Raw genomic sequence first — 25,798 nt, 5'->3', positions numbered from 1 at the left:
CCCCAACACCGGAGCCTCCCAGGGGCTCCAGCACACTCAGGAGCACAATTAGGGGGGCAGTTTACCCCTGAAACCCGGGGACTCGCCCAGCTATGCCAGGGTGTGTGTGTGTGTGTGTGTGTGTGTGTGTGTGCGCGCGCGCGCTCTCTCATGTTCGCGTGCACGGATGTGTCTCTCTCTGTGTTTCCCCGCTGCATCTCCGTAGTTCCCTGCACTGCCGTGTTCTGTTCTGTGGTGGCTTCTTTGCCTTGAGCGGGTGCCTGTGACATCTCCTGGCCATCCATCCATCCCTGGCCCGCTGGAAAGGAAGCAGCAGGCCCTGCTATTCGTCACCAGCTGACTGACAGGAACAGTCTCTCCCCAGCTGCACTCAGCTCCCGCTGCTCCTGACGGTCTGGGTTCAAGGGCTGCATCTCTAACCCCCAGCCTGTTGGACGCACATGCTTAATTCTGCGCAGTGTCCACGGTTGCTGAGCTACTGTCTTTTCAGCAGTCCTAAATCTGTGCATTCTGCACATTTTCACAGTCCGTTGTATTTTGAACGATAGGCAACAAATCACTTTTATTTTGGCATTAATTACTTTAAAGGGCACTAATGTACTGCACAAAACTCTTTGCTGGTGTTGAGGAGGAAGAACCCGTGCCACTGGGTGATCATCTCAGGCTTTTTATGTTTTCCATGAAATGTTTTGGCTTGGTATGTTTGACGGCTGTCCGTGATCCGGGAGCACTGAGTAAGTCTGACCAGCAAGGCGATCTCATGCTCTGAGGAGTGAACGTTGAAGGTCAAATCATCATTTTAACTAGTTTTACATTTATAGAGAATGTCTGTATTAGTGGTGTCACATAACACTGGGAGGCCTTTTCAGATATTTGGACTCTGACGTCGGGAGGCGTCAGAGAGGAGACGGCTAAGTCTGACCCAGATGGGGGGTGTAGTAAGCGCTTCCGGGATTCCTGGCTTTCTGTGTGTGCGTATCTGGTCGTCGTCACTTCCTTGTTGGTTGGGTAGTTCGTGGCCTGGGCTGTGCCGAGCGGGCAGTGCTGGGCGGGGTCGCTGGCAGCAGCTGCAGGTGTTTGCTGCAAACCACAGTCCCGCTGTAGCTGAAGTCGGGGCGTTCCCAAAACCACAGTCCCGCTGTAGCTGAAGTCGGGGCGTTCCCAACATGGATCAGTCCTGTTGTGTCCTGCGTGATTCTTATGTCCAAAGGAAATCGTCTCAAGCCTTCATTTATCCCTTACTTGGATTATTCCTGAGTTAAGCTTTACCATAAAATATAAAATCCATGCTCAGGCCCCCCGATGCTGACGTCTGTGTGCTGGGAAGCCCGCCTTTCCGCTCAGCACCGCAGCCGGGTGTGAACAGGGAAACGCATCATCCGTGAACGCGCATCTATGTGGAGGTTGCTTTTGAAGCACTATACTTATTTTACCCGGGCGTATTCCCTTGTTCATATACTTTAATAGGATACACCATACGCCATATTAGATTGGCATTGTTTCTGGCATGTAAGGGATCCCGTTGCTCATTGATTTGCCCGAGCGGGCACCAGTAATGTCTCCGTTGTGAGACTTATTGTTACTGCTTTTGGCGTATCGAATATACCACGGGGAGCTTGCCAGGCTCTGCTGTGTGGGTGAGATACTCTCAGTAGCTTGCCGGGCTCTCCAAGAGGGGCGGAGGAATTGAACCCAGGTCGGCCTGTGCAAGGCAAAAGCCCTACCCACTGTGCTATCGCTCTAACCCATGTAAGGGATGTTTATTTAAAATTTTAGAGGCTGGTAGGTATTATGATAAAGTATTCCTGCCATGAAATAATAGTAATAGCAATTATTGTAAACAAATATAAAAGCAGGCATTTCTCAGAAAATACCATAGCATGCCATATGGACATAGGAAATGTGCTAAGTATGAGAGAGAATATTTGGTCGATGCCACAAAGAATTTAACCAAGTAGAAAGTTTGGAAAGCAAGTTCAGAGCAGCTCCTGAGTCACGATACAGCCTCATTAGGGCAGGGAGAAAGGATGGATTGAAATATTGTTGGTGACATAAATAAGTGAATCCTACAAATCATGGTGTATATCCTTAAAAAGACAGAAAACAGCCCATGAGTTTATGCGTTGCTGTGCCTTATCAGCTGGTGCTATCCCGGGAACCACCCTCCGTTCTACAAAGCTTTCTTATGAAGAAAATATTCTCTTTATTGTGACACAACTATGAAAAAAGAAATGAGCAACATATAAATTGGAATGAATGAGCTGTAAATTTTCTCTCCTAAGAGAAATAAAATTCAAGGTGTATCTATAGCATCAACGTTATCTGGTAGTATTTATGATTTTGTACTTTTAGTTGTAATGAAAGTATGTTTTTCTTTAAAAATATGTAAAAGAAAGCCTAATTTTGCATTCTTTATTTCTTTGATTTTTATATTGTCATCATCGGTGGCAGATTTTCACTAAGTGTGGAAAGGCACCTCCGCAGGATTAATACTGTCACCGTCACTGTCGTCCCGTTGCTCATCAAGTTGCTCGAGCGGGCACCAGTAACGTGTCCATTGTGAGGTTTGTTGTTACTGTTTTCGGCATATAGAATACGTCATGGGGAGCTTGCCAGACTCTGCCGTGTGGGCGAGATACTCTCGGTAGCTTGCCGGGCTCTACTACGGAGCTGAATAAATACTGAATTGTTCTGGAAGGATCCATTCAGCATGGCAGCGTTTGCTCCGCCACTGTGTGAATGTCAGGGCACTGGCTCACGGAGCTGCCTTCAGCCGCATCAGAGCCACATGAAGGCACAGAGCTCCATGCCGTGCTCATGGTCCCTGGAAGTGGAAGGTGACATGTCTCACACACGGCTCTGTGGCCCCGGAAATCTCTAATTTCTCTTCCCCTGTGCAGTGTGAACTGTTTGTTCGAGAAAACGGAACCCCTGGACTTACACATGACATACACATAAGTTTGGTTTACTGTTAACGATTGTCACGGTGTTTCCCCCTTTTGACAGTCAAGGTTTTTTTTGGATATTTTTCATATAAAGAAAAGAAATCTTCATGCAAAAACATAAACTCAAAACTGTAGGCTTTGTGAAATGTCCATAACTTTGTGTAGTATGATTCGGGTCATAGAAAAATGCATGCATGTGTTTCACAGGTGTCTAATATCTACTTGGGAAATCTCCCCTTTTTCCTGGACTTAGTAAGTTTGGGAAAAACAGACGCTTCCATTTGTGCTTTGGTTACAGAAAACCCTCTTACCTTTTTCTATATAAGTTAAAGTAATCTTCATAATGCATTAGTTTTCATTAATTTTATAAAGCATTCATGTTGAATTTCTGATTATTCTTTTAGTAAGCTGCTTATTACTTTTCAGAAGCAAGTTGTATATATTTTGGAGGCATGTAAAGTACACAAGAGAACTAAAGAAAAGTCATTTATTCCACTGATCAGATAAATGCTTTTATTAGGTTTTTTATTAGTTTCTTCAAGTTCTTTTGCCCATGTGTGTAAAGCACACACCTAAAAGTTGGGCTGTTTGGTGAAGAAAGAACTGTATTTTTAGTACTGACTTGATATAGCTTATATAGTTATGGGAGAGCCTGGAAAGCTCCCCGTGGTGTATTCATATGCCAAAACCAGTAACAATGATGGGTCTCATTCCCCTGACCCTGAAGAGCCTTTAATGGGGCACCATTGGAAGGATGAGTAAAGAGAGGCTGCTAAAATCTCAGGGCTAAGACAAATGGAGACATTATTGGGCCCGCTTGAGAAAATTGATGATCAACAGGATGATGATGATGATGATGATGATGACTTAATATAGCATACACATATGTGTGTCAGTTTTCAGAGACACACCTGAAATTTGCATAAATCTTGCAATGCAGTGTTATGCTAAAAATCTTATATTATGTACATATTGTCTCTTTAAAATATCAGGGTTATATGCTTTTATTTTATATTTCGAAGTAAAAACCTTTATTAAAAGGAAGAGAAAAGGAAATGCCCCTGAGAGAGTGGACACATCTCCAGAGAGAGGAGAGCGCCCCCCAGAGGAAAGGAGAGGCAAGTACAGCCCAGCTGGGATGAAGCTGATTCCACAAGGACCCCCCCACCCCCCACACACACACTCTCGGCTTTAAATAGTTTGCTCAGACTATTTCCCTTCCTGCGTGATGTCCTCAGTTTAGCTACCGTCACCCTGTGTGCCTCTTTCCACTGAGAAGTGGTGAGTGGCCTCATAATCGATGGTGTCTCTCTGTAACAGGACACATCTGTTAGTTTTGTTTCTTTCACAAATGGAAGCCATTCAAGGAGAGAGCTCCGAGTGAGGGTTGCTGGGGTGTCAGCAGGCCTGGCCCCCCCCAGACTCCTGCACACCCCAGCGTTGTGGGCCAGCTGCTCCGGACGTCAGCGGGGCTACGCCATCGTGCTCTGCTCCACCTCTCTGCATGGAGGAACTGGCTTGTCCGTCTGGAATGTCCCCAAGGCAGTTGAGACACACTCATGTCCACAGCCCTGGTCACCCCGAGGGGATCATTGTTGTTCGGCTGTGACATGGGCGAAGGCCCTGGTTTCCTCTGAGGGGTCAAAGGGGGTGAGAAGCCCGTGCAGCCTTTCTACGGCTCCGTCTGTCGTCCTGACCACGCGTCACGACTCAGCAACAGCGTTGGGGGTGAAGTATCTCCCCGTGCTCCGGCCGGAGAGGGGGCTCCATATCCTAGGCCGGCCCTTCAGTGGGTGTTGGTCTGGGCAGCAGTGACAGGATGAGTCGAGGAGACGCACGCTACGTGGCACTTGCAGGGAGCTGAAACGCCCGCGCGAGGGGTCCGACGGGTGGGGGAGGTTTGGTGTTCCTTCAAGGGTGGGACTGAGTTTCACAGCGACGCGGGCGAGACTAGCAGTAAATCATTCCAGTGTGGAGTCAGAGAAGAGGCTCCTGCGGGAAGCCTGGAACGCGTCCATCTGGACGCGACGCGCACAGAAGCAAGCCTCGTGTTTGGCTCCTGGCAGATAGGTCTTTTGGCTGCCGGGTTGCGGGAGAATCCAGGCAAGCGTGACTAGCACCTGAGTGAGTGGCAGCCGGGGGTCTGGCCCACCCTGAGCTGCTGGCCGGGGGCTGCTCTGCAGGGAAGAAGAATCGCAAGGCCTCACCCCCCTCGGCACGGAGAACCAAGGGCAGCTTGACACGCTGGGAAGCCGTCACTGAGAACTTGTCACTCAGCTGAGACTGAAGGTGTTAACCAGGTGGAGGGGGGGGGCAGAGAGCACCCAGAGAGACGAGCAGCTCAGGACCCCTGGGGCGTGGACAGAGGTCTAAGGGACCAGTGTGTCTCGGAGGAGAGAGGAAGGAAAGGAACTGGGAATAAGGAGGGGGGGAGAGAGGGAGAGAGAGGGAGGAGGAGAGAGAGAGGGGGAGAGAGGGAGGGAGGGAGGGAGGGAGAGAGAGGGGGATAAAGGGAGAGAGAGGAGAGGGGGAAAGAGAGGGGGAGAGGGAGGGAGAGAGAGAGGCAAGAGAGAGAGGGAGAGGGGGGAGAAAGAGAGGGAGGGAGGGGAGGAAGGGAGAGAGGGAGAGGGACAGGGAGGGAGAGAGGGAGGGAGGGAAAGAGAGGGAGGAGAGAGAGGGGGAGAGAGGGAAAGAGGGAGGGAGAGAGAGGGATTAAGGGAGAGAGAGGAGAGAGGGGGAAAGAGAGGGGGAAGAGGGAGGGAGAGAGAGAGGCAAGAGAGAGGGAGAAAGAGGAGGAGAGAAGGAGAGAGAGAGAGGAACGGAGAGAGGGAGGGGTCAGGGAGGGACAGAGGGAGGGAGGGAGGGAGAGAGAGGGAGGGAGAGAGGGAGGGAGGGAGGGAGAGAGAGGGGGAGGGACAGAGGAAGGGACAGAGGGAGGGAGAGAGGGAGGGAGAGAGAGGGAGGGAGAGAGGGAGGGAGGGAGGGGGCAGGGAAGGAGAGAGAGGAAGAGAGGGCGAGGAGGAGCAGGGAGGGAGAGAGGGAGGGAGAGAGAGGGAGGGAGGGAGGGGGAGGGAGGGGGAGGGAGGGAGGGAGGGAAGTTCCGTCACAGACTGAGGACCCTGGTCTGGGGCCGCAGCAGGATTTTTGTGGGTGTTGGTGGGGCCGCGTGGGAATGTCCTTCCGCTGTGCGGGAGAGAAAGGGCCGGGGAAGCCGTTGTCTGCCGTGTCACCTCTGCCCTCCGGCCATGCTCAGGGTCTAGGAGGCCAGTCTGGGCTGCAGAGCGGCAGCCATGCCTGTAAACAGTGGCCCCTGGCCCCCGCACAGTTAGCACGAGCGGGTTAAGGGAGTCGATGCCCTGCTCGTGGTGTGCGTGCTGCGTGCCAGTACATTACGGCTCTTCCTGTTGGCTTGATGCCCTTTCGCAATCCGATAAATAGACGTAATGATTTTCTACAACAATTTACAAGACTATTCTAAATTTTGTGTAATAGCCTTTTGATTACTTGTTATTTAAATTATAACAATATTGAAATAGCGTACCAGGACCTTTGCCTTGGGGAATCTAGTAGATGCCTTGGACAGTGATTGCATAAACATAAGAATAGTTCTACTTTCAAAGGTCTCTCGGAACCTGTTGTTTAAAAATTGAGTTCTGTGTATTGTGAAGAAATAAATATTCAACATGTCCCATGAAACAAAAGCACTTTTATGGGATTATTATTAAATTATTTATTGCCAAAAAATTCTGGGGGAAATAGATTGCACGTGGCCGATAGCAGTTAAAGGATGCTCACGTGCAGACTTGCTCCCTCTGGGGTCCACCCGGCCAAGGACAGTGGTTCGAATGTTTAGATCATTGTCTCTCGCCTGTTCCCTTCCCAACGCAGAGGAATAATTTACAGCTGGAGTTTGTAACACATGATTGATGGTCTGGCAGGATGGATAAATCGGAAATATCTGTCCCCTGACTTCTGAGAGTGACACTTAAGGTTGTTTCATAATAAATGGGGCTTCGGCGTCTAGCAGAGCCACTCAGACACACGCGCTCTGCAGGGGCTCCCTACCACAAACGAAGGGCCTCTCTGGGGTGCTGGTAAGCAACACCCGCTAGAACTCCGTGGTGTCAGCTCAGAAGACGCCTTTCTCCACCTGCGCTTCCTGTAAGCTAGTGCGGTAAGTGCCCTTGCGGCTTTACCCTGGCTCCGGGCCCTCAGGGGTAAGCCCAGGGATAAGTTTCCAGCGTCACTTGGCCTGAGCTGTTCGTGACAGGTCCGTTCCCAGAAACGTTCACTTGCAGAGCAGGGCTGCTTCTCGTGCAAGCTTTACAACGAACCAGGTGCACAGAGCAGCACTCCGGACCCGCTCACCCCCTCCAACACACACACACACACACACACACACACACACACACACACACACACCCATCTCAGAGGTTCCTCCTCCTTCCTGGACACCCGGAGCTTGCACCTGCTTGTTCAGCCCAGCTCCCGGCCGGCGTGCCCGGGGCCGTGACTGTGACACAGCCAGGTGAGCCCAAGTCTCTCCACGTGCAGCCGGGAACCACCCGTCCCTAAAGGCACCGTGTTACGTCGCACCAGGACAGGCAAACCCCACGCAGCTCCTTGGGACACTTCAGAGCGAGGCCCGGAGTCCCTGACTCCCGACAGTGCTTTGTCGTACGATCTTCATCTTCATCTGTGACTCCTGACATCCCTTTTCCTTTTATTAATATCACGCCTATTATAACAGCCACATTAGGGTAGTTTAATATTAATAGAAATGCGATCCTAGATAATTTATAATTTTGATGGTTTATCATTTTTATGAAGATATCCTGAGAACTGTACTCTTGAATATTTAATTTAGAAATCGCAAGCCAAATGAAAATCAGCCCTTGACATATGGCCTGGCTTTATCTCTCCTGGCTGTAGTCTGCTTTTAATTAAAAGGAACATGTGGATGTTCTGAAGATTCCTCAGAATTCTGTGTGAGACTGTGCCTAATCATTAGTTGCCTTTATAGGTGAAGCAGGAATTACTGCTCTGTAGAGCACACATGTTATCCCTCTGTTTTTATTAATATTCCTAAATTTTATCTAGGGGACACATAACTCTACGTAGCACTGGTAGCACTGCTCATCGATTGCTCGAGTGGGCACCAGTAACGTCTCCAAGTGAGGCTTGTCGTTACTGTTTTTGGCATACTGAATATGCCACGGGGAGCTTGCCAGGCTCTGCCGTGTGGGCAGGATACTTTCGGTAGCTTGCCGGGCTCTCCGAGAGGGATGGAGGAATCGAACCCGGGTCAGCCACATGCAAGGGAAACACCCTACCCACTGTGCTATTGCTCCAGTCCAGAAATTTTTGGCAAGTTAAGACTTAGGAGAAATACAGCAGTCTGGGAAGCTGAGACAGAAAATTTGAGCTTGTCATTCAAAAATAATGATGTTTTTGATCCCCGGCATCTCACAAAGTCCCCTGAATGCAGAGCCAGGAGTAACCCCTGAGCACTGCTGGGTGTGCCCCTCCCCCATGAAAACCAAAACTAAAGGAAACTCCCCCAAAATAATGGTGTAGGAAACGTGCACTAGAAAGTCAGAGCTTCATTCCATTTGACCGCCTGAGACAAGCAAAATATAAAAGAAAATAGTTTGGGATCAGTGGGCAGACAAATGTGCTCATAACTTTCTCTGATAACTGAAGACTTTGAGAAAAGACTGTGAACTAGAAGTTTAAAGACCCTAAGCCAAGTAGAAAAGTATGTGTGAGTAAAAGAAAATTACCTGGGAACCAGAGAAATTGTACATGAGTTAAAGGGTGCGCCTTGCGCACAGTCAGTCCAGTTTCATTCCCCACAGAACATGGTTCCCTGGGATCGCTGGGCCCATACCCGAGGCCTCTGGGTGCTGGGGGAGCCCCTGGCTCTGCAGTGCCTTGCACCAGTGCATCCTCGGCCCCTCCTGCTGGACCCCCCTGACTGAGAACCACTGAGAAGGGCCCCAGTTCTTCCTGAGCCCGGTTTGAGGGTCACTTCTCCCCCGGTAGCTAGTACAATTGTTCCTGGTCTGAGGAAAACGAAACTTCCGTCCGTCTAGGAAAAGTGGAAATGGAATAAATCTCTCATTTAATTTCCGAACGCTGTGAAAGCCAGACTCAGCCCCTCACGTGGCCCCGTAACTGGCCCCCGCGGTTCTGTCCCAGGGGAGCTGGGAGAAAATGGGTGTTTCTCTGTGGGAGCCAGCAAGAAGGAGACGGGGAGTGAGCCCTGTCGGGAAGCGGCACCCACCCTCCGTGCCGGGCCGTCTGCGTGGGAAGGGAGTTCTGTGGCGTCTGAATGGCCGGCGTGTTCCTGGATCGGCCTTGGGCCCTTCGCTGAGCCGCCCGCCCGGCTCTTGATAGGCAGGGAGGAGCGGGGCCCTTGCATCTCAGTGGCCGTGCGCTCCCGTCCACTTCTGTCTGGAACGTGACAGAAGTCACTCATTCTCGCCCGTCCTTGGATTAGGCTTAGCTCTGCTGCCCACCTGGAGGGCAAGTCCAGGTGCCCCAGGCCCCCTGCGAGAGGCGTGTGCCCACCTGCAGCCTTGGTGCTAACTAACCCACCTGGTGCACTAGAAACACGCGTGTGGCAGGTCTTACTTGCAGCCACTTCTGCTCCCTGATTAGTGACTGCCGTCTGAATTGTCGCAGAAACGCCGTGACAGGAAACAGCAGCGTAGGCGTGTAAGGACGAGGGCGTCCTTGGTTTTATTCGCCAGACGGGTGACAGAAGTCAGGCCACCCCCCCAGGGAACACAAGGCAGCCGGGCCAAACAGCCCCGAGACAGCCGCACTGTGTGTTCTCCACTTCCCGGGCACTTAGAGTGAGGACCGGCTGAAGCCCTGTTTTCTCCCCCATTTTACCTGGCGCTGGAACCAGCGGACGGCAGGTCTAGGAGTCCTTCGTCAGACCCGGTGCTCACCTGTCCTGTGGTGCTGTCACGGTTACAGCTCGCCTCATCCTAGGTTTGTTTTGTTTTTTTACTTTTTGGGTCACACCTGGCGATGCTCAGGGGTTCCTCCTCGCTCTGCACTCAGGAATCACTCCTGGCAGTGCTGGAGGACCAAATGGGATGCTGGGAGTCGAACCCGGGCCGGCCACGTGCAAGGCAAACGCCCTCCCCACTGTGCTATCGCTCCAGCCCCTCGCCTGGTCCTAGTTAAACAGGTGAATAAAGGAGCTCCGGGCGATGGCTGAGCCGCACCCGCCGGGGGCATCTCTGTGGCACCCTGCAGTGCCCAGAGCCCTGGGCTGGGCTGGTCCTCTGCTCGCCCAGGCCCTTCTCCACCCACAGTGCTCAGTGCAGAGATGCTCTAAGAGACTCTGAAATGGCTGGAGCACTCCAGGCTACACACGCATTTCTCACCAGGAGAGCCTTTGGAACACTCTCTTTGGGGACCTGAAAATTAGTGTACAGCGAGTCATCTGCCTTGCAGAGGGTGACACGGGTTCAACTCCCGGTGCTGCATATGGTCCTGAGACCCTCCAGGAGTGTCCTGAGTGCAGATTCAGGACTAAGCCCGGAGCAATGCTGGTTGTGGCCCCAAACAATTAAAAAATCCCTTCAGGGGGCTGGAGCGATAGCACAGCAGGTAGGGCCTTTGCCTTGCACGTGGCTGACCCAGGTTCAGTTCCCAGCATCCCATACGGTCCCCGAGCACCACCAAGAGTAACTCCTGAGTGCAAGAGTCAGGAGTAACCCCTGGGCATTGCCAGTGTGACCCCAAAAGAAAACAAAAAAACAACCAAACAAACAAACCCTTTGAAGTCTAATATGTTATGACATGCAGGTAGACACTGGACGTGTCCGTGGGTTCAGGCTGGAGAGAAGAGCAGCTCTGTGCCGGTGTGTGCTGACAGTGTTAAGCAGCGTCAGCCTCACCACTCACCAGTGGCGAGTAGTTTGGTAAACGCGCAGCACGAGTGAGCAAGGTGGTGTGTTCACGGCTCATTGGGAGCTGGAGGAGGGCAGGCCAGAGCCGCTGAGAAGAGACCCTCAGGCTTCGGCGAGGCGCATGCCGCTGCCTGGGCCGGGTCCCTGCGCCCACAGAAGGCCCCCGAGGGCTGCCAGGAGTGGGCCCTGGGCAGAGTCAGGAGACCCTCTGGGCCACGCGCTGCCCAGGGTGGCCCCAAAGCCTGAAGCCGCTGAAAGTCACCGAGAAAGCACATGCAGGGGAGAAACCGCTCGTGGGGCAGGCAGGTGCCCCCCTCTGCATGCACGGCGTCCTGGGAGGCCGGGCCCTGGGGTCAGGCCGGGAGAAGCATCTTCCCTGCTGCCTGAGGCTGGCAGATCTCCCAGTAAGCCCCCCCGTGCACGCGTGATGGGGAGGGAGGCGGACGGCCGTCAGAGGAGGCCCAGACACCCAGGGAGAGGCTGTGGGAGGAACGGGTGCGAGGCGGGAGGGCCAGAGGCTGCCCCACTGTGCAGGCTGAGGGGAGGCGCTGAGAACGTCCCGGTCGTGCTGGGGTCCTGGTCAGTAACCGGAGCGGCCGGTCACGCAGGCTGGGGAGAAAGTCAGAAAGTCACGTCCTGAGTGTGAAGGCCCAGTGAGCAGGCAGAGGCTGCGGCTCACGTGTGTGGGTCTGGGAGCGCAGGGCATTGGCCGTGCAGCCCATCACGTGTGTGTGGGTAGAGAGCACAGGGCACCGGCCAGGCCCGTCACGTGTGTGGGTCTGGGAGCACGGGGCATCGGCCATGCCTGTCAAGTGTGTGGGTCTGACCGTGTCACGTGTGTGTGAGTAGAGAGCACAGGGCACCGGCCGTGCCCGTCATGTGTGTGTGGGTAGAGAACACGGGGCACCGGCCGTGCCGTCACGTGTGTGGGTCTGGGAGCACGGGGCGTCAGCCGTGCAGCCTGTCACGTGTGTGGGTCTGGGAGCGCGGGGCGTCAGCGTGCAGCCACCTCTCCGGGAAAGAGCTGCTGGTGCCCTCGCGGGCCCGGGCTGAGGCCCCGGGGCCTTCAGAGGATCAAGGGAGTCTGGAGAGGCCCCGAGGGGAGGCGCTGGCTCGCGTGTGGCAGGCCGGGTCCCGTGGTCCCGAGGGGCTGCCTGAGCAGGTCCCGGCAGCACCCGGCGTCCCTGAGCCGCCCGTACTTCCAGCGTGTTGGTAAACCCCTCGGCCAAGGGACTTGCTGGGAGCACTTGCTGGGAGCACTCTGCGCGCAGGTGTCAGTGACAGTGCAGGTGCTCTGGAGCACAGCACACAGCTGTGCGTGTCCGCGGGCTGCACAGTGAGCACCGCGCCTCTTGCTCGGTTTCCCTGAACTCTGCAGAGCTCCGTCCTAGCCTGTGACGCCTTGGCTTTTCCGGAGAAACCTCGACGGGCAGCGAGCTCGCTGAGGGAACTGGCCTTTAGCCGGTTTAAATGCCAACTCAGGCTCTCCTGTGGCCAGTCACTGCCGTGGCTGAACTCTTCATCCTCACCCTGGAGACCTTCCGCCTGCCCCAGGCCCAGAAATGTCACGATTCTCACCCGGTTGCTATTGGGCTCATTGTTTATCGGAGACACGTTTCAGCATGTCACATATTTGTCGTAGGTGATGGAAAGCCACCTGCATACGCAAGGGGGAAACTGCCGGTCACTGGGAATTCCACCCCGCTGGTCGCTGGGCACTGCCCGACGCACCCCTCAGCCCGCCCCGCCCTCCGTGTAGCGTTCATCGTTTCCAGGATGATGGGTAGACGATGTTTCTGTGCCATGAAGATGGGTAGACGATGTTTCTGTGCCATGTTTGGTCCCGTCCAGGCTCTCACACTGTCATCTACGAATGACTTCTAGTCACATGCGGCTGACCCTGTAGCGGCCGTTAGTTACCCCCCGTTTCCTGGATACTTGGCTCCCCTCGACACTGGAAAAGCTTCCCCTTTTGGCGTGCTCTTCACTCCCACCCGGTCTCCACGCCCGTCCATGCCCTGCCCCGCCCCCGCCACCCCACAGCTCTCTGTGCATCTCTCTGTGTTCCTTGGACAGTGCTCCTTAGCAGGCCTGAGCTCCTGCAGTCGGTGCTAACCTGGGGACAGTGAGCTGAGGGCTGGGGAACACTTTGCTGCACCCCCCAACAGTCACAAAACCCAAACTGTGTTTGGGAGAAGGAGAGGAGGGAGAGAGAGGGAGGGAGAGGGAGGGAGGGAGAGGGAGAGAGAGAGGGAGAGAGAGAGGGAAGGAGAGGGGGAGAGAGACAGAGAGAGGGAGAGAGACAGAGAGATGGGGGAGAGAGGGAGAGGGAGAAGGAGAGAAGGGGAGAGAGGGAGGGAGAGAGGGAGGGAGAGAGGGAGGGAGAGAGAGGGAGGGAGAGGGAGAGAGAGGGAGAGGGAGAGAGAGGGAGAGAAACAGAGAGAGGGGGGCTGCTGACGGTATGGCCGGGGGAGGGGACAGCGGGCCCCGTGGCAGCCCTGCTCTGCTGACGCTCCCAGCCAGTGGCGGCCTGGGGAGGCGCGTGTCTCGGCGTGTCCCGGAGCTGTGGAAGCCCCTTGCGGGGGCGACTCGGCTGCCGCCTGGAGTGCGCCAGACCCTCGGGGCCCAGGACTGGCTTCGGCCCGTAAGTGCTCTCTCAGGCCTGGAAATCCAGGCCCTGTCACGGCGCCGAGTGCGAGGGGAGCTCGTGGGCGGGATCCGTGAGCCTGAGATTCCACAGGACGGTTTGGGGGGGAGCGCGTGAGGAGCCGCCCCGGGGCGTCCGGAAGGCGTGTGGTGGCCGCGGCCTGCCCACGCGAGACGGGCAGGGCCACGCCCGGCCGCCCCGGGCTGGACCTTGGGCTTCACAGGACAGAGAAAGACCCTGAGGTCCCAGAGGGTCGAGGAGCACACCCAGGCCCAGAGCCTCTCGCCGCACGTTGGAAATGACACTCCTCAGAGTCACCCACGGGCCTGGGGGATGCCCGGGGGGATGGCCCAGGGGAATGGCTGGGGGGAGGGGATGGCCGGGGGGGGGGGGATGCCCGGGGGGGATGGCCGGGGGGATGGCGGGGGGAGGGGATGGCGGGGGGGGGTGGTGGCGGGGGGGGGGGGGGTGGCCCGGGGGGATGCCCGGGGGGATGGCTGGGGGGATGGCGGGGGGGGGGGATGGCTGGGGGTTGGCCGGGGGGAGGGGATGGCCCGGGGGGGGGATGGTGGGGGGGATGGCTGGGGGGATGGCGGGGGGGGTGTGGGATGGCCCAGGGGGCATGGCGGGGGGGGGGATGCCCGGGGGAGATGGCCCGGGGGGAATGCCCGGGGTTGGAACAGCCCCACTGGGGGCCTGGCCCGGGGGCACCCCGCAGCCCTGCCTTGTGGTCCCGGCACGCAGGCCTCAGCAGCCCTGTGCAGCCTGGTCCTGGGGCGGAGACGAGGAGTGGCCCCGGCCCCCGGGAGCAGCACCTGGGGGCACCCCACCCCCCCCTCCGAGCTCGAGCCTTCTCGGGGCTGTGCCCGGTGGAAACCCTCGGGCCTGCTTTCCTGCCGCGATGCGGGCAGGGGTCGCCTCTGTCCTTGGCTGCTCCAGCGACCTCCCCTCTGTCCTTCCTCACTCCAGGCGGGGGCCGACGTCCTTCTCCAGGACGCCAGCGGGAACGTCCCCCTGGACTACGCTGTGGAGGGCACCGAGTCGAGCGCCATCCTGCTGGCTTACCTGCATGAGAACGGTAGGCGGGGCCGTGGGGCGGGAGGCCGTGGGCACGGAGGGAGGTAGCGTGTGTGCGTGTGTGCATGTGTGTGTATGTGCATGTGTGTGCATGTGTGCGTGTGTACATGTGTGTGCATGTGTGTGCGTGCATGTGTGCATGTGTGCCTGTGTGTGCATGTGTGTTCCTATATGCTTGTGTGTGCATTGTGTGTGCATGTGTGTGCGTGAATTTATGCATGTTTGTGTGTGTGCGTGCATGTGTGTGTGTGCGTGCATATGTACATGTGTGTGTGCGTGTGTGATCAGGTGCACCTCCCATGGCTCCGACGGCCCGTTTCCCCAGAGCCCGTGAGAGACCCGACCAGCACCCGCTGCCCCAGCCACACGCTCCGTTGACTGAGTTGCTGCAGGTCTGCGAGCCAGCAGGAACCTTGAGGCCAGTGCTCCAAAGGGAAGAGCATCCGAGTAGCCCTGAATGAATGAATGAATGAATGAATGAAGTCAGTAGGCCACGGCCTAGGCAGGCCATTCTGTCTGTGCAGGGAGGGGGCCCAGTACGGGGGGGCTCTTGCAGGCTCTGAGTGGAAGCTGACAGAGAGAGGCCTCCAGGGAAGGCGCCGGCCCTCATGCTGCCGAGAGGCCCCTGGCTCACGGGTGGGGGGGGGGACCTCCCAAGTGGGCTCAGGTGCCCGTTCACGCGCAGGCAGGCGCTGCACGGGCAGCGTGGGGCGAGAGCCCAGCGTGGCGTCTGGCACCCCGAGAGCCGCGCCCTCCCGCTTTGTCCCGCTATAAATAAGGCAGAGACCTCCCGCTGCCCCAGGACCGTCCTTTGTCAGAGAAACGCTACGAGGCTGTCCGAGCGTGTGGGGGGGCACTGCCGCCCGAGTGCCCCAGCTGCCTCTTTGTTCGGTGCTCTCAGCCCCCTCGACGGCGTTCAGCGAGCAGCCCTGCTCAGAGGGAGGCTGAGGATAGTGATAATCAGGTCCCGGCGAGGAGGAGCCCTCGGGGAGCGGCTGGGAGGTGAGCCCGGAGCCTTCCGCGGGGAGGCTGAGCCCCGGTGTCACGGCAGCTTCCCGGGGGGGGCAGGGCGGGGCCAGGGCGGGGTGGGCAGCAAGGCAGGGGGCAGGGGCATCAGTTGGCGTCCTCCGACCCCCGTCCTACTCCAGGGACACCCGGGGCAGTGGCCCTCTGAGGAGACGGCCCCAGTCCTGCCCTTCTGCTGTGGCATGTCCCTCCCCAGCCTTGGGCGGGCTCTGGAGACCCCCCTTGGCCCTGTGGCTGGAGCCGTGTGCTGCCCCTGCCCGCCCCGGGCCTCCCCCTCACTGCTCGGCATTCTCCCGCGGCCCCAGGGAGCACGCTTCCCCTCGGGAACTCACACGAGATGTCCTCAGGGCCCGACGGCCAGGCCAGGGGGTCACGTCATTGCCTTGGACGCAGCTGACCCAGGGCAGCTCCCTGCACCACACACCCCTAAGCGCCACGAAGATTGACCCCTGAGCACAAGCCAGGAGTGAGCCCCAGACAGACACCCCAGACCGTGCGTCTTCACGTGTGTGAGTCGGCGTGCCTTGGAAACGCTTCCAGCTCATGAAAGTGTCTCGTCTGGTTAGAGAGTTCAGAGTTGGGGCCAGAGCGATGGCACAGCGGGGAGGGCGTTTGCCTTGCACACGGCGGACACAGGCTCGATTCCCAGCATCCCATAGGGTCCCCTGAGCACTGCCAGGAGGAATTCCCGAGTGCAGAGCCAGGAGGAACCCCTGAGCATCGCCAGGTGTGACCCAAAGAGAAGAGAGAGAGAGAGAGAGAGAGAGAGAGAGAGAGAGAGAGAGAGAGAGAGAGAGAGAGAGAGAGAGAGAGAGAGAGAGAGAGAGAGAAAGAAAAGGAAAGCCCGAATCGTCCAGAGCGAGGTCACGGGTGCTGACACTGATGAGGGTGCTCCACGGGCCGACTGGAGCACAGGGTTCTGCAGACCCGGGAGAGAGGCCAGCAGCGTGTGCAGAGGGGGCCGGTCGGTCCCGCACCAGCGGGGCTGGCCGGAGTGTGGACCGCTTGACGCTCGGGCCGGGTTCCTGCCTTTGCTGCAGAGTCCTGATCCCGTGTCCTGCCGTGTCCGCGTCCCGCCCTCCCCGAGCTGTCTCTGCCAGGGCCCTTCCTGGTCCGTGCCAGCTGCCTGGGTCCCGGAAACGCTGCCGACTTCGACTGACTCTGCCTGCCGGGGGCCCTCGAGAGCCGCCTGGTGACAGGCAGCTGGGCTGGGCCTCGGCCGCGCCCGCTCCTGAGCTGAGCCCGTGCTCCGAGCAGCCCTGAGGCTGCCGCCCCGACCGCCGCCGTGCCCGCGGCCGTGTCTGACTGCACACCGGATGGACGAGACGCCCCGCACGGAGCCGGCCAGCGGGTAGTCGGGATCCACAGCCACAGAACGAGCCAGCGAGGCGCTGCCCTGAGCCAGGGACAGCCCAAACGCTCAGCAACAGGGGGCGGGGTGCGCGCGTGTGCATGTGTGTCTGTGCGTGTACGCAAGTGTGTATGCTCATGTACGTGTGTATGTGCATGTGTGTGTATCTGTGTGTGTGCAAGTGTGTGTATGTGCATGTCCATGTGTGTGCATGTGTTTGTGTATGTGTCTGTGTGCATGTGTGCATGCATGTATACTTGTATGCATGTGCGTGTGTGTATGTGTGTGTGTGCGTGTGTGTTCGTGTATGTGCACGTGCGTATGTGTGCGTGTGTGTGCGTGTGTGTGTTCGTGTATGTGCACATGCGTGTGTGTGCGTGTGTGTGTGTGTATGTGCACGTGCATGCATGAGTGTTCAAGTCTGAAGACGACCGAAAGCCAGCTGACGTGGCACTGCGTGCGTCCTGAACGGGCCCCTCTCTCCCGTGTAAGCCCATCCTTTGGGTGACCCCTTCATGTCTCCCAAGTGTACAGCCCACCGAAATCCAGCTTCTGCCTGGCACGTGCTCTGGAGGTGGGCAGACGGGACGGCGTCCACGACGGCGTCGCTGTTCCCCGGGACTGTGACCCGTGCCCTGAGTGTGCTCTCGTGCGCTCTCTCTCTCTCTCTGTCTCTGTCTGTCTCTGTCTGTCTCGACTCTGTCTCTGTCTCTGTCTCTCTCTCCCTCTCTCTCTCTCTCTCTCTCTCTCTCTCTCTCCCTCTCTCTCTCTCCCTCCCTCCCTCCCCGCCCTCCCTCCCCAGCTCTTGCCCTGCGACTTTCCTCCTGGGCCAGCTGCCGAGTGGCGGGTCTGGGTCAGGGTTCGAGGGCCTTGCTCCTCTGTCAGCACACTCCGGCCCCCCTCCCCCTCTCTTCCCAGGGGGTCCCATAGCCTTGGGTGCGGTTGTGCTCAGTGACCGCCTCGTGGCCACTTGAGGCAGTGTGTCCAGTGAGGGATCTGGGGCCCTTCGGGGCTGCTCTGCATTTTACGTCACAACCGGAAACTCAAGGCTCTGAATGTGAATCCTGCCCCCAAGGTCATGCCCCCCTCGCCTCAGCCCCTTCTCCGCCCTGCAGCCTCGTCACCGGCCATGCTGGCCAGGCACGGGAGGGCCCGGCTCTCTGCTGTGGGCAGTGCGTCCCCTGGGGTCAGCACCTCCGGGCACTCTCCGGGGGTCTCCTGTCCTCAGAGCCCCCTGGTCAACAGTCTTCACTCAGCCGCAGCTCCTCGGGTCACCCGTGACTAGACTATTCCTGCAGCCCAGGCTGCCCAGGGCACTGCCCAGGGAAAGACTGTGGACGGAGGTTGGCGGGGCGCCCTTTCGGACTGAACGTGGTTATTCCTGTTTTCTTAGAACCAACTTCTGCTTTCTCCCTGACTCGCTTTTCCTCCTCCTCCTCCTCCTCCTCCTCCTCCTCCTCCTCCTCCTCCCCCTCCTCCTCCTCCTCTTCCTCCTTCTTCCTCTTCCTCTTCCTCTTCCTCTTCCTCTTCTTCTTCTCCTCCTCCTCCTCCACCTCCTCCTCCTCTTCCTCCTTCTTCGTCTTCCTCTTCCTCTTCTTCTTCTCCTCCTCTTCATCCTCCTCCTCTTCCTCCTCCTCCTCCTCCACCTCCTCCTCCTCTTCCTCCTTCTTCGTCTTCCTCTTCCTCTTCTTCTTCTCCTCCTCTTCATCCTCCTCCTCTTCCTCCTCCTCCTCCTCCACCTCCTCCTCCTCTTCCTCCTTCTTCCTCTTCCTCTTCCTCTTCTTCTTCTCCTCCTCTTCATCCTCCTCCTCCTCCTCCTCCCTCTCCCCCTTTCCCCCTCTCTCCCCCTCCCCCTCCCCCTCCCCTCTCCTTCTTCTTCTTTTTGAACCACTTCGGAACCACATGGAGCTAGAGACTGCAGTGACTGAAATTCTCGGAGCGCATGAGTCTGACCCTAGAGTCATGTAATGCCATGATTCTGGGGTGATAAAATTGCTCTTGAGAGACACACAGAGAGCCCCCATGTAAAAGGAATAATGAAGGAGAAGTCGTCTGGTGATAGAAAAATAATGTTACCTCCAAGGGACAGTGAAGGAAGTTTAAGACACAGTGGAGGCTGACCTGGAGTGTTAAGGTGACTTTAGTTTTATGCAACTATCTATTGACATTATTAAATAGAGTCAGGCAATGGTATCATTAGAAATTTTTTAATTTCAGCTTAACGGTTTATGTTTTCTAATTTTTTAAATTCATCACATTTACATGAAAATGATCTACGTGGAAGTTGCACTGTAATTTTTTCAGAAAAATCCTAAATTTATTTTTAAAAGAGGGAATTGTCCCATAATTTGTCCCAAAAAAAGTCCCAAAAGAGACTTATTATCAACCATGGCTAGCTTGATTGGGTTTTTTTTTTCTGTACATTTAAAAAATTTATTTGGCGGGGCAGGAGAGATAGTGGAGCAGATAAGGTATCTGCCTTGCACATGGCCAACCCGGGTTTGAAAACCATATGGTTTCCCGAGCACTGCCAGGAGTAAGTCCTGAGCACAGCCAGGAGTAACCACTGAGCATTGCTAAGTGTGGCCCAAAAAGCAAAAAAAAGAGAAAAAGAAAGAAGATATTTGACTAATTTATCACTCTGACGTTACCAAAAATAGATTTGTACTTTTTTCTAAACATATAAGGAATATTTAATAATAACATTTTCTATGTTATTATCGTCTTGGATAAAAATTGAATTTTAAAATAATAGGATGCATTTACAACAGTAATCAAAATTATTTTTATAATCTGTTATAAATGAGTTATAAATGAGTATGATAAATGCATTGTAAATGATTCTGTAATGAATCACATCTATTCTGCCTTTCAATTTTGAATCATACTCTTTTCATATATTTTATATATCTTTTTATATATTTCCAACTTAATTATAGGTTTAAACTAGTCACTAAATATATATCTTGTTCCAGTATTAAAACATAAAAAACATAAAAAGCAAAAACATAAAAAAGCTGACAAACTTGAGCCCTTGGAGACCTTCTGCGCCTCCGACTGTGAGGCTCAGAGCTGCCCACTGAGCAATCAGCCTTCCAGACGGAGTCTCGCATCACCTGTCCGGCTCCAGTGATGGCTAGAGTGACGGTCCCGGGTGACTAGAGTGACGGTCCCGGGTGACTAGAGTGACACCCCTGGGTGACTAGAGTGACTGTCCCGGGTGACTAGAGTGACACCCCTGGGTGACTAGAGTGACAGTCCCGGGTGACTAGAGTGACTCCAGCGAAGAGCACAAGAGCGATCAAGCCCACTTTGCAGATGGATGAATCGAGACCGAGACACGTGCCCGCACCCTTTGTGCAAACAGTGAGCGCGGGCACTGCCAGGCGGGCGCGGCCGGGAAGGGCCCTCGAGAGCAGCGCCCTTGCCCCGCCCTGTGCAGTGACCCACAGCGTGGGACGGCTGTGGCGGGAACCCACTGCCAGTCGGGTTCCGCGTTGCCGTCTGAGCAGCGTTGGGCTGTCACAGCCTCAGCTCCGGGCGGGCTGGAGACGGGCTCCGGGAGGTCAGGGCTGAGTCCTCAGTGACAGTGTCGGGAGGAGGGGCAGGGACTCTCTGCCTGGTGCTCCTCCCTTCCGGGGACCAATCCTGCAGGCCCTTCCCCCGGGCCTCAGACCAGCTCCCACGAGAGAGGCTGGCCAGAGATGAGGTGGCACGAAGGCCAGAGGGGCCCCTTTACTGCGACGTTAAACACGGGTGGGCACCCAGTGGGACCCTCCCCCCTTCATCTCCAGGCCGGCCCCTGTCTGACCACCTTGTTCTCCTTTCACACGCCTCCGCCAGTGCCTGCTGGGGGTCCCAGCACCGTCGGAGAGAGAGGGCCGTTCTCCCGGGCGCGTCTCCCCTTCCCGCCCCACAAGGAGGAAACCACAGAGGATAAACCGCATCACAGCGGTTTCCGCTCACTTCCTTGGGAGCTCTTTGGGCAGTGTTGGCGGGGCGTTACACGAGAGCACCCGCAGTGTGTGTGTGTCGGGGGTCTGTCGAGAGAGCTTTCCTTCCTTAACGGCGGTGCTCCAGCTGTAGACAGAACGCATGCCCGGACAGAGGGGACCCAAAGTGGAGAGGACTTCCAAAAGGAAACATATCGAAAGATTGTTTTTTAAAAATCTAGGTTTCGGCAGCTGAAGGAGCAGCTCTGCATTTGACTTTATTATCTTTTACCCCCGATTAAAAAAGTATTTCTCTGCCAAAAATCAGTATTGATAATTCATTCTCACCCTAGATGGAATTAGTTTTAAATTTTTTTTAAAAATAGTATTTTCAGGTGACATGGTTGGAGCAGTGCTAATGCTTATAATCTTGAGCAAGAATCACTTCCCCTCACCACGGGCAAACTCCCCCCGGCCCTCGGCCACTAGCCCTGTGTCCCGCTCATCTGCCCGTCCTTGCCCCGTGCTCCACTGCCCGGGAAGCCTTCGGAGTCAGAAGCCAGTGCTTGGTCAACATTCAGTGGTTCCTGCCCCCTTGTCTTCTTTCTCCGTGTTCCACAGAGTGGCGAGGTGACCCTGTCTCGTCCCTCTGACTGGCTTTACTTCACGTTACACTCAGTCCCCGTCAAATTGCAGCAAACCGCCAGATCTCATGTTTGCTGACAACTCTGTTGTTTCCACTCAGTCTCACACAGCGCCCTTATCTGCCCGCCTGCCACCGGGCATTTGAGATGTCTCGATTTCCTGGCTGCTATCCTTATTGCCGCAATGTGCAAAGGTGGGCTCGTACTTTTCCAGTTGCCGTTGTGGTGCTCTTGGGGTAGATGTCAAATGAAGGATCGTTGGATAAGATGGAAAATCTGTTTGAGAAAGCCCTGTATGTTTTTCTGTAGAAGCCGAGTAGATGACCTTCCCAGCCGCGGTGACTGTCAGGTCCCTTCTCACCAAGTCCCAGGCGGCACTGGTGGTTTAGCCTTGGGTAAGCACAGGCCAGTGGCATTGGTGTGAGCTGACATCTCACTGCATCGCTTTGAGTTTCCCGGAGAGTAGTGACGAGTAACGAGGCATCCCTTTCCCTGTGCCTACTGGCATCTGTATGTCTCCTGATAACACCTGATCATCTCCACTCCCTGTTTTTGAAGGGATCACTTTATTTTCTTGTCGAGCTGCTTTTGAAAGTCTCTTCGGGCCCGCAGGGATGGATCTGGCGTCTGTGCACCAGGTGAAGCGTGAGAGATCCATGAGGATGTTAACGGACGTCACACACCTCCTGTCCGGTGGCGGGAATGTGAGTGAGAAAAACGAAGACGGAGTCACACTGGTAAGCTCAGAAACACTGCCTCGTGGAGCACGCACATGGATTCCCAATGCCGAGAGTCATCAACTGTTAAGCAGTGTGGGGTGTTAGTCAGATCAGAAAGGTCACATTCACGATCGAGATTTTAGAAAACACCTAAGGATGCAAACAGGAGAATGTCAGTCACTTTTGGTGCCTCCCAGAGAGCCTCCGTGTCTCTGCTGAGATCTTCTCCGTAAGCCTTTCCTCAAGTGTGTTTCCTCTGCAGATTTAGGATACATTTTACCGTTGCTTTCCCAATGTGTGATTTTTTTTAGGAGAGCTTGTAATAAAATTTTTCCATTTAAATTTTAAGCAAAATAAACTATGGGCACTCTGGTGAATAAATTTCTATGTTCAAGCAAATTCTGGCCATTACTACCCCACCCACAGTTTTTATTTAGGCACTGTGGTTTAAAATAGTTTTTAGCCCATGGGCATAGCCAAAGCAATCACACACACAGCGGGTAAGGTTCTTGCCTTGCATGCGGCCAACCCGGGTCGAATCCCTGGTATCCCCCAGCACCGCCAGGAGTAATTCCCGAGTGCAGAGCCAGGAGTGACCGTAAGCAACACTGGGTGTGACCCAAAAGCAAACAAAAGGCCTCAAGACACCACCACTGGGGACAAGTTATAAAGCAGTTGAGGGGGAAATGCTGTTAGTTGAGTTTCAGGTGTCCGGAGCTGCCCAGTGTCCCAACATCACCTCAGCTCGAGGATCAGCGTCCCCTCAGCCATGTCCCAGCGTTGGTGAGACAAACCCGCCCCCTCCCACCTAGAAGCCCATCCCCTTGGCAAACTCAGTCAGGCCAACTTTCGAGATCTACTACCATTGCCAATTGTTAATCTCCTCCTGTTTCGTTACAGTCCACATATGTGCTAGATCACGCTGGGTCCGTCCCTTGCACTCTGATTTCACTCAGTATAGCACTCTCCAGTGCATCCACGTTGTCACAGACTGCATGATTTCATTCTTTCTTGCAGCTGAGTACTATTCCACTATGTATAATAGCAATAACACGCAATGGCATATACATGTACATACATATGCACATGTATATATACTGTCACTGTCACTGTCATCCCGTTGCTCATTGATTTGTTCCAGCAGGCACCAGTAACGTCTCTCATTGAGAGACTTATTGTTACTGTTTTTGGCATATCCAATACGCACGGGTAGCTTGCCAGGCTCTGCCGCGAGGGCTCTATACTCTCAGTAGCTTGCCGGGCTCTCCGAGAGGGACGGAGGAATTGAACTCGGGTTGGCCGCGTGAAAGGCAAAAGCCCAACCGCTGTGCTATGGCTCCAGCCCATGTATATATACGTAATATGTATACACATAATGTGTACAGATTCACGTGCCGATATATGGCATTACTTTTTATTACTATTAGGCACCTACTAAAGAGAGTGTAAGTAGGAGTACTAAACTTAGTTTGATATAGGCATGATGACAGAGCACCGAGGTGAGAGCATTTGGCCTGTTGTCTCGTGAGTGTACCTGAATCAGGAGAGCAAGGGTTGAAATTAACTGGAGTGGGAATAAATGCATCAAGCCTGGAGGGAAAACAAGCAACAGAGGGGCCTTGGAGGCTCTTTCCAGGCCACACACGGAAGCAGGCAGAGCCACGATTGCTTTTCTGTCGTGCAACACATCTGGGGTGAGACTGGGCTCTGTGGTGACCGGGGAGCTGCACTCCGCAGGCTCTCCCGGGTGGTGTTTCTCCATCATTAAACACATCTGAAGTGCTTTGAGTCCTGTAAATAGATTTCTTTTCCTCGATATTGATTCTGAAACACAAGCTTCAGAAAACTATCAAAAACGTAACTAAGCCGTAAGGAAAGAAAATGAGGCATGTTTCAAGTTCATGAAGCCATGGGTACAACAGCAAAACACATTAATTCGCTCACGGAGGAGACGTTTATTGCCCACACCCGGGGAATGTGGGCGCTAGAGCCGTAGACTTCCCTTTGCCTTTTCTCAGGGGTGGAGAGACAGTGTTGCGGTCAGGGGCTTGACCGCCCGTGACCTACCGGGTACGACCCCGGCATCCCACACGTTCTCCCAAGCCCTGCCAGGAGAGATCCCCGAGCACAGAGCCGGGAGCAAGCCTCAAAACTTCCTCCCGAATAGTTCTCATCCATATGCGGCATTAGCCTCAGGGTCATCTCAGCTCTCAAGAGGAGGGTCAGGCAGGGGAACGTCTTCAGTGGCTAAACCTAAAATAGGTTCTTGAGAAAATTAGATGCAGAAATCAAAGAATCCGTGACTTGGCAATGCTGAGCACCTGTTTCCCGCAATACTCACTCACAGACTTAAAGACGGAGACAAACCAACGCGTAATCCTGCGCGGCACAGCCCTTTTGATATGAAAATAGGAGCAGAAAGCGCGGGGAAATGACTGCATGCATCAGAAGCTAGCCTGAGCGCTGAGCATTCAGCTTCTAACAAGGAGCGAAATTAAGAGGCAGATAAACCCGGAATAGTATTTGTGATAGTATTTTAAAGTGTTAATAGCTTTAAAATGTGCGTATCTTATGCATATTTTTTCTATGGAGAAAAAGATTGTAGTGCCAGAGATAGAATCCAGGCCCTCATAGATGCAAGGCAAGGCCCTCCTGCTAAGTTTTATGCCCAATCCAAACTCATAGAATGTAATAATAAAAAAAAAGGTGAACATCTCACAATAGAAAGTGAAACAAATAATATGAGTCTGTTCACAAAAGGAAATGCAGCCAGCTCATAGCTATGTGAAAAAAGGCTTAGAGTTGGTCATTAAATAAATGCAAATCAGTTGCACTAATTCTCTAATAAGTGATAGCAAAGACCATGAAAGCTCAGGGCCTTGAATATCAGTGCTCTAACGCGCTGCTGGCGGAATATAAATTGGTAAAAGGGATCTGGAACTCAGTGTCGCCTGATGCAAAAACGAAGTATGTTCACTGTTTTAGAACAAGAATTCCGTGTGCAGGGCCGTCAGCAGGGAACGAGCAGAGAGGTAGACGCTCTCTCTCCACACAGGGATTAGCTTAACTCTGCGTCCCTCTGAATATCACGCTTTCCCGGAGAGCCAAGGGAGCCACATCAGGAGGACGAGGCTGGACAGACTGACCTCCGGCCTCCTCCAGCGTCCCCATGAGGCCCACAGGTGGCCCTTGCTGACTCCCTAAGCTTCCCAGTCGCCATGTTCCTTCTTTCCTTCGGGGCGGTTAGTGGTGCTGTGTTGTGGGTGAGCAGGTCCCTACCTCCAGGGGCACCGTCCACCCTGAATCCATCGCCAAGTCGGCGCGGTGGACGGTCAAGCGGGTTAACACTGAGATTAGAGCGAGTGACCGAGTGGGGAGCTGGGCTGGGGAAGATGGGCCTCTGCTAAGCCGCTGACGCTTAATTCTAAGGACCAAGAGGCATTTCTCTGCGTTGTTCAGTGGCCGGAAGGTCAAAAGCGGTTATTAAGAAGGTGCAAGTGTGTCCATTTAATTTTAGTTTTAAATG

General features: G+C 54.8%; 1 protein-coding gene across 1 annotated transcript in view; it reads left to right on the top strand.

The window, feature by feature from the left end:
• Positions 1 to 25,798, top strand: part of MYO16 (myosin XVI) — a 310,488-nt gene that overhangs the window by 70,376 nt on the left and 214,314 nt on the right. The window contains 2 exon segments of the mRNA XM_055126930.1: positions 14,493 to 14,601; positions 22,166 to 22,290. Of these exon segments, the coding sequence (XP_054982905.1) occupies positions 14,493 to 14,601; positions 22,166 to 22,290 (234 nt within the window).

This window comes from Sorex araneus, chromosome 1 (genome assembly GCF_027595985.1).
Source record: "Sorex araneus isolate mSorAra2 chromosome 1, mSorAra2.pri, whole genome shotgun sequence".
Lineage (NCBI taxonomy): Eukaryota > Metazoa > Chordata > Mammalia > Eulipotyphla > Soricidae > Sorex > Sorex araneus.
The sequence above is the reverse complement of the archived record's forward strand: the minus strand, read 5'-3'. Positions and strand labels throughout refer to the sequence as shown.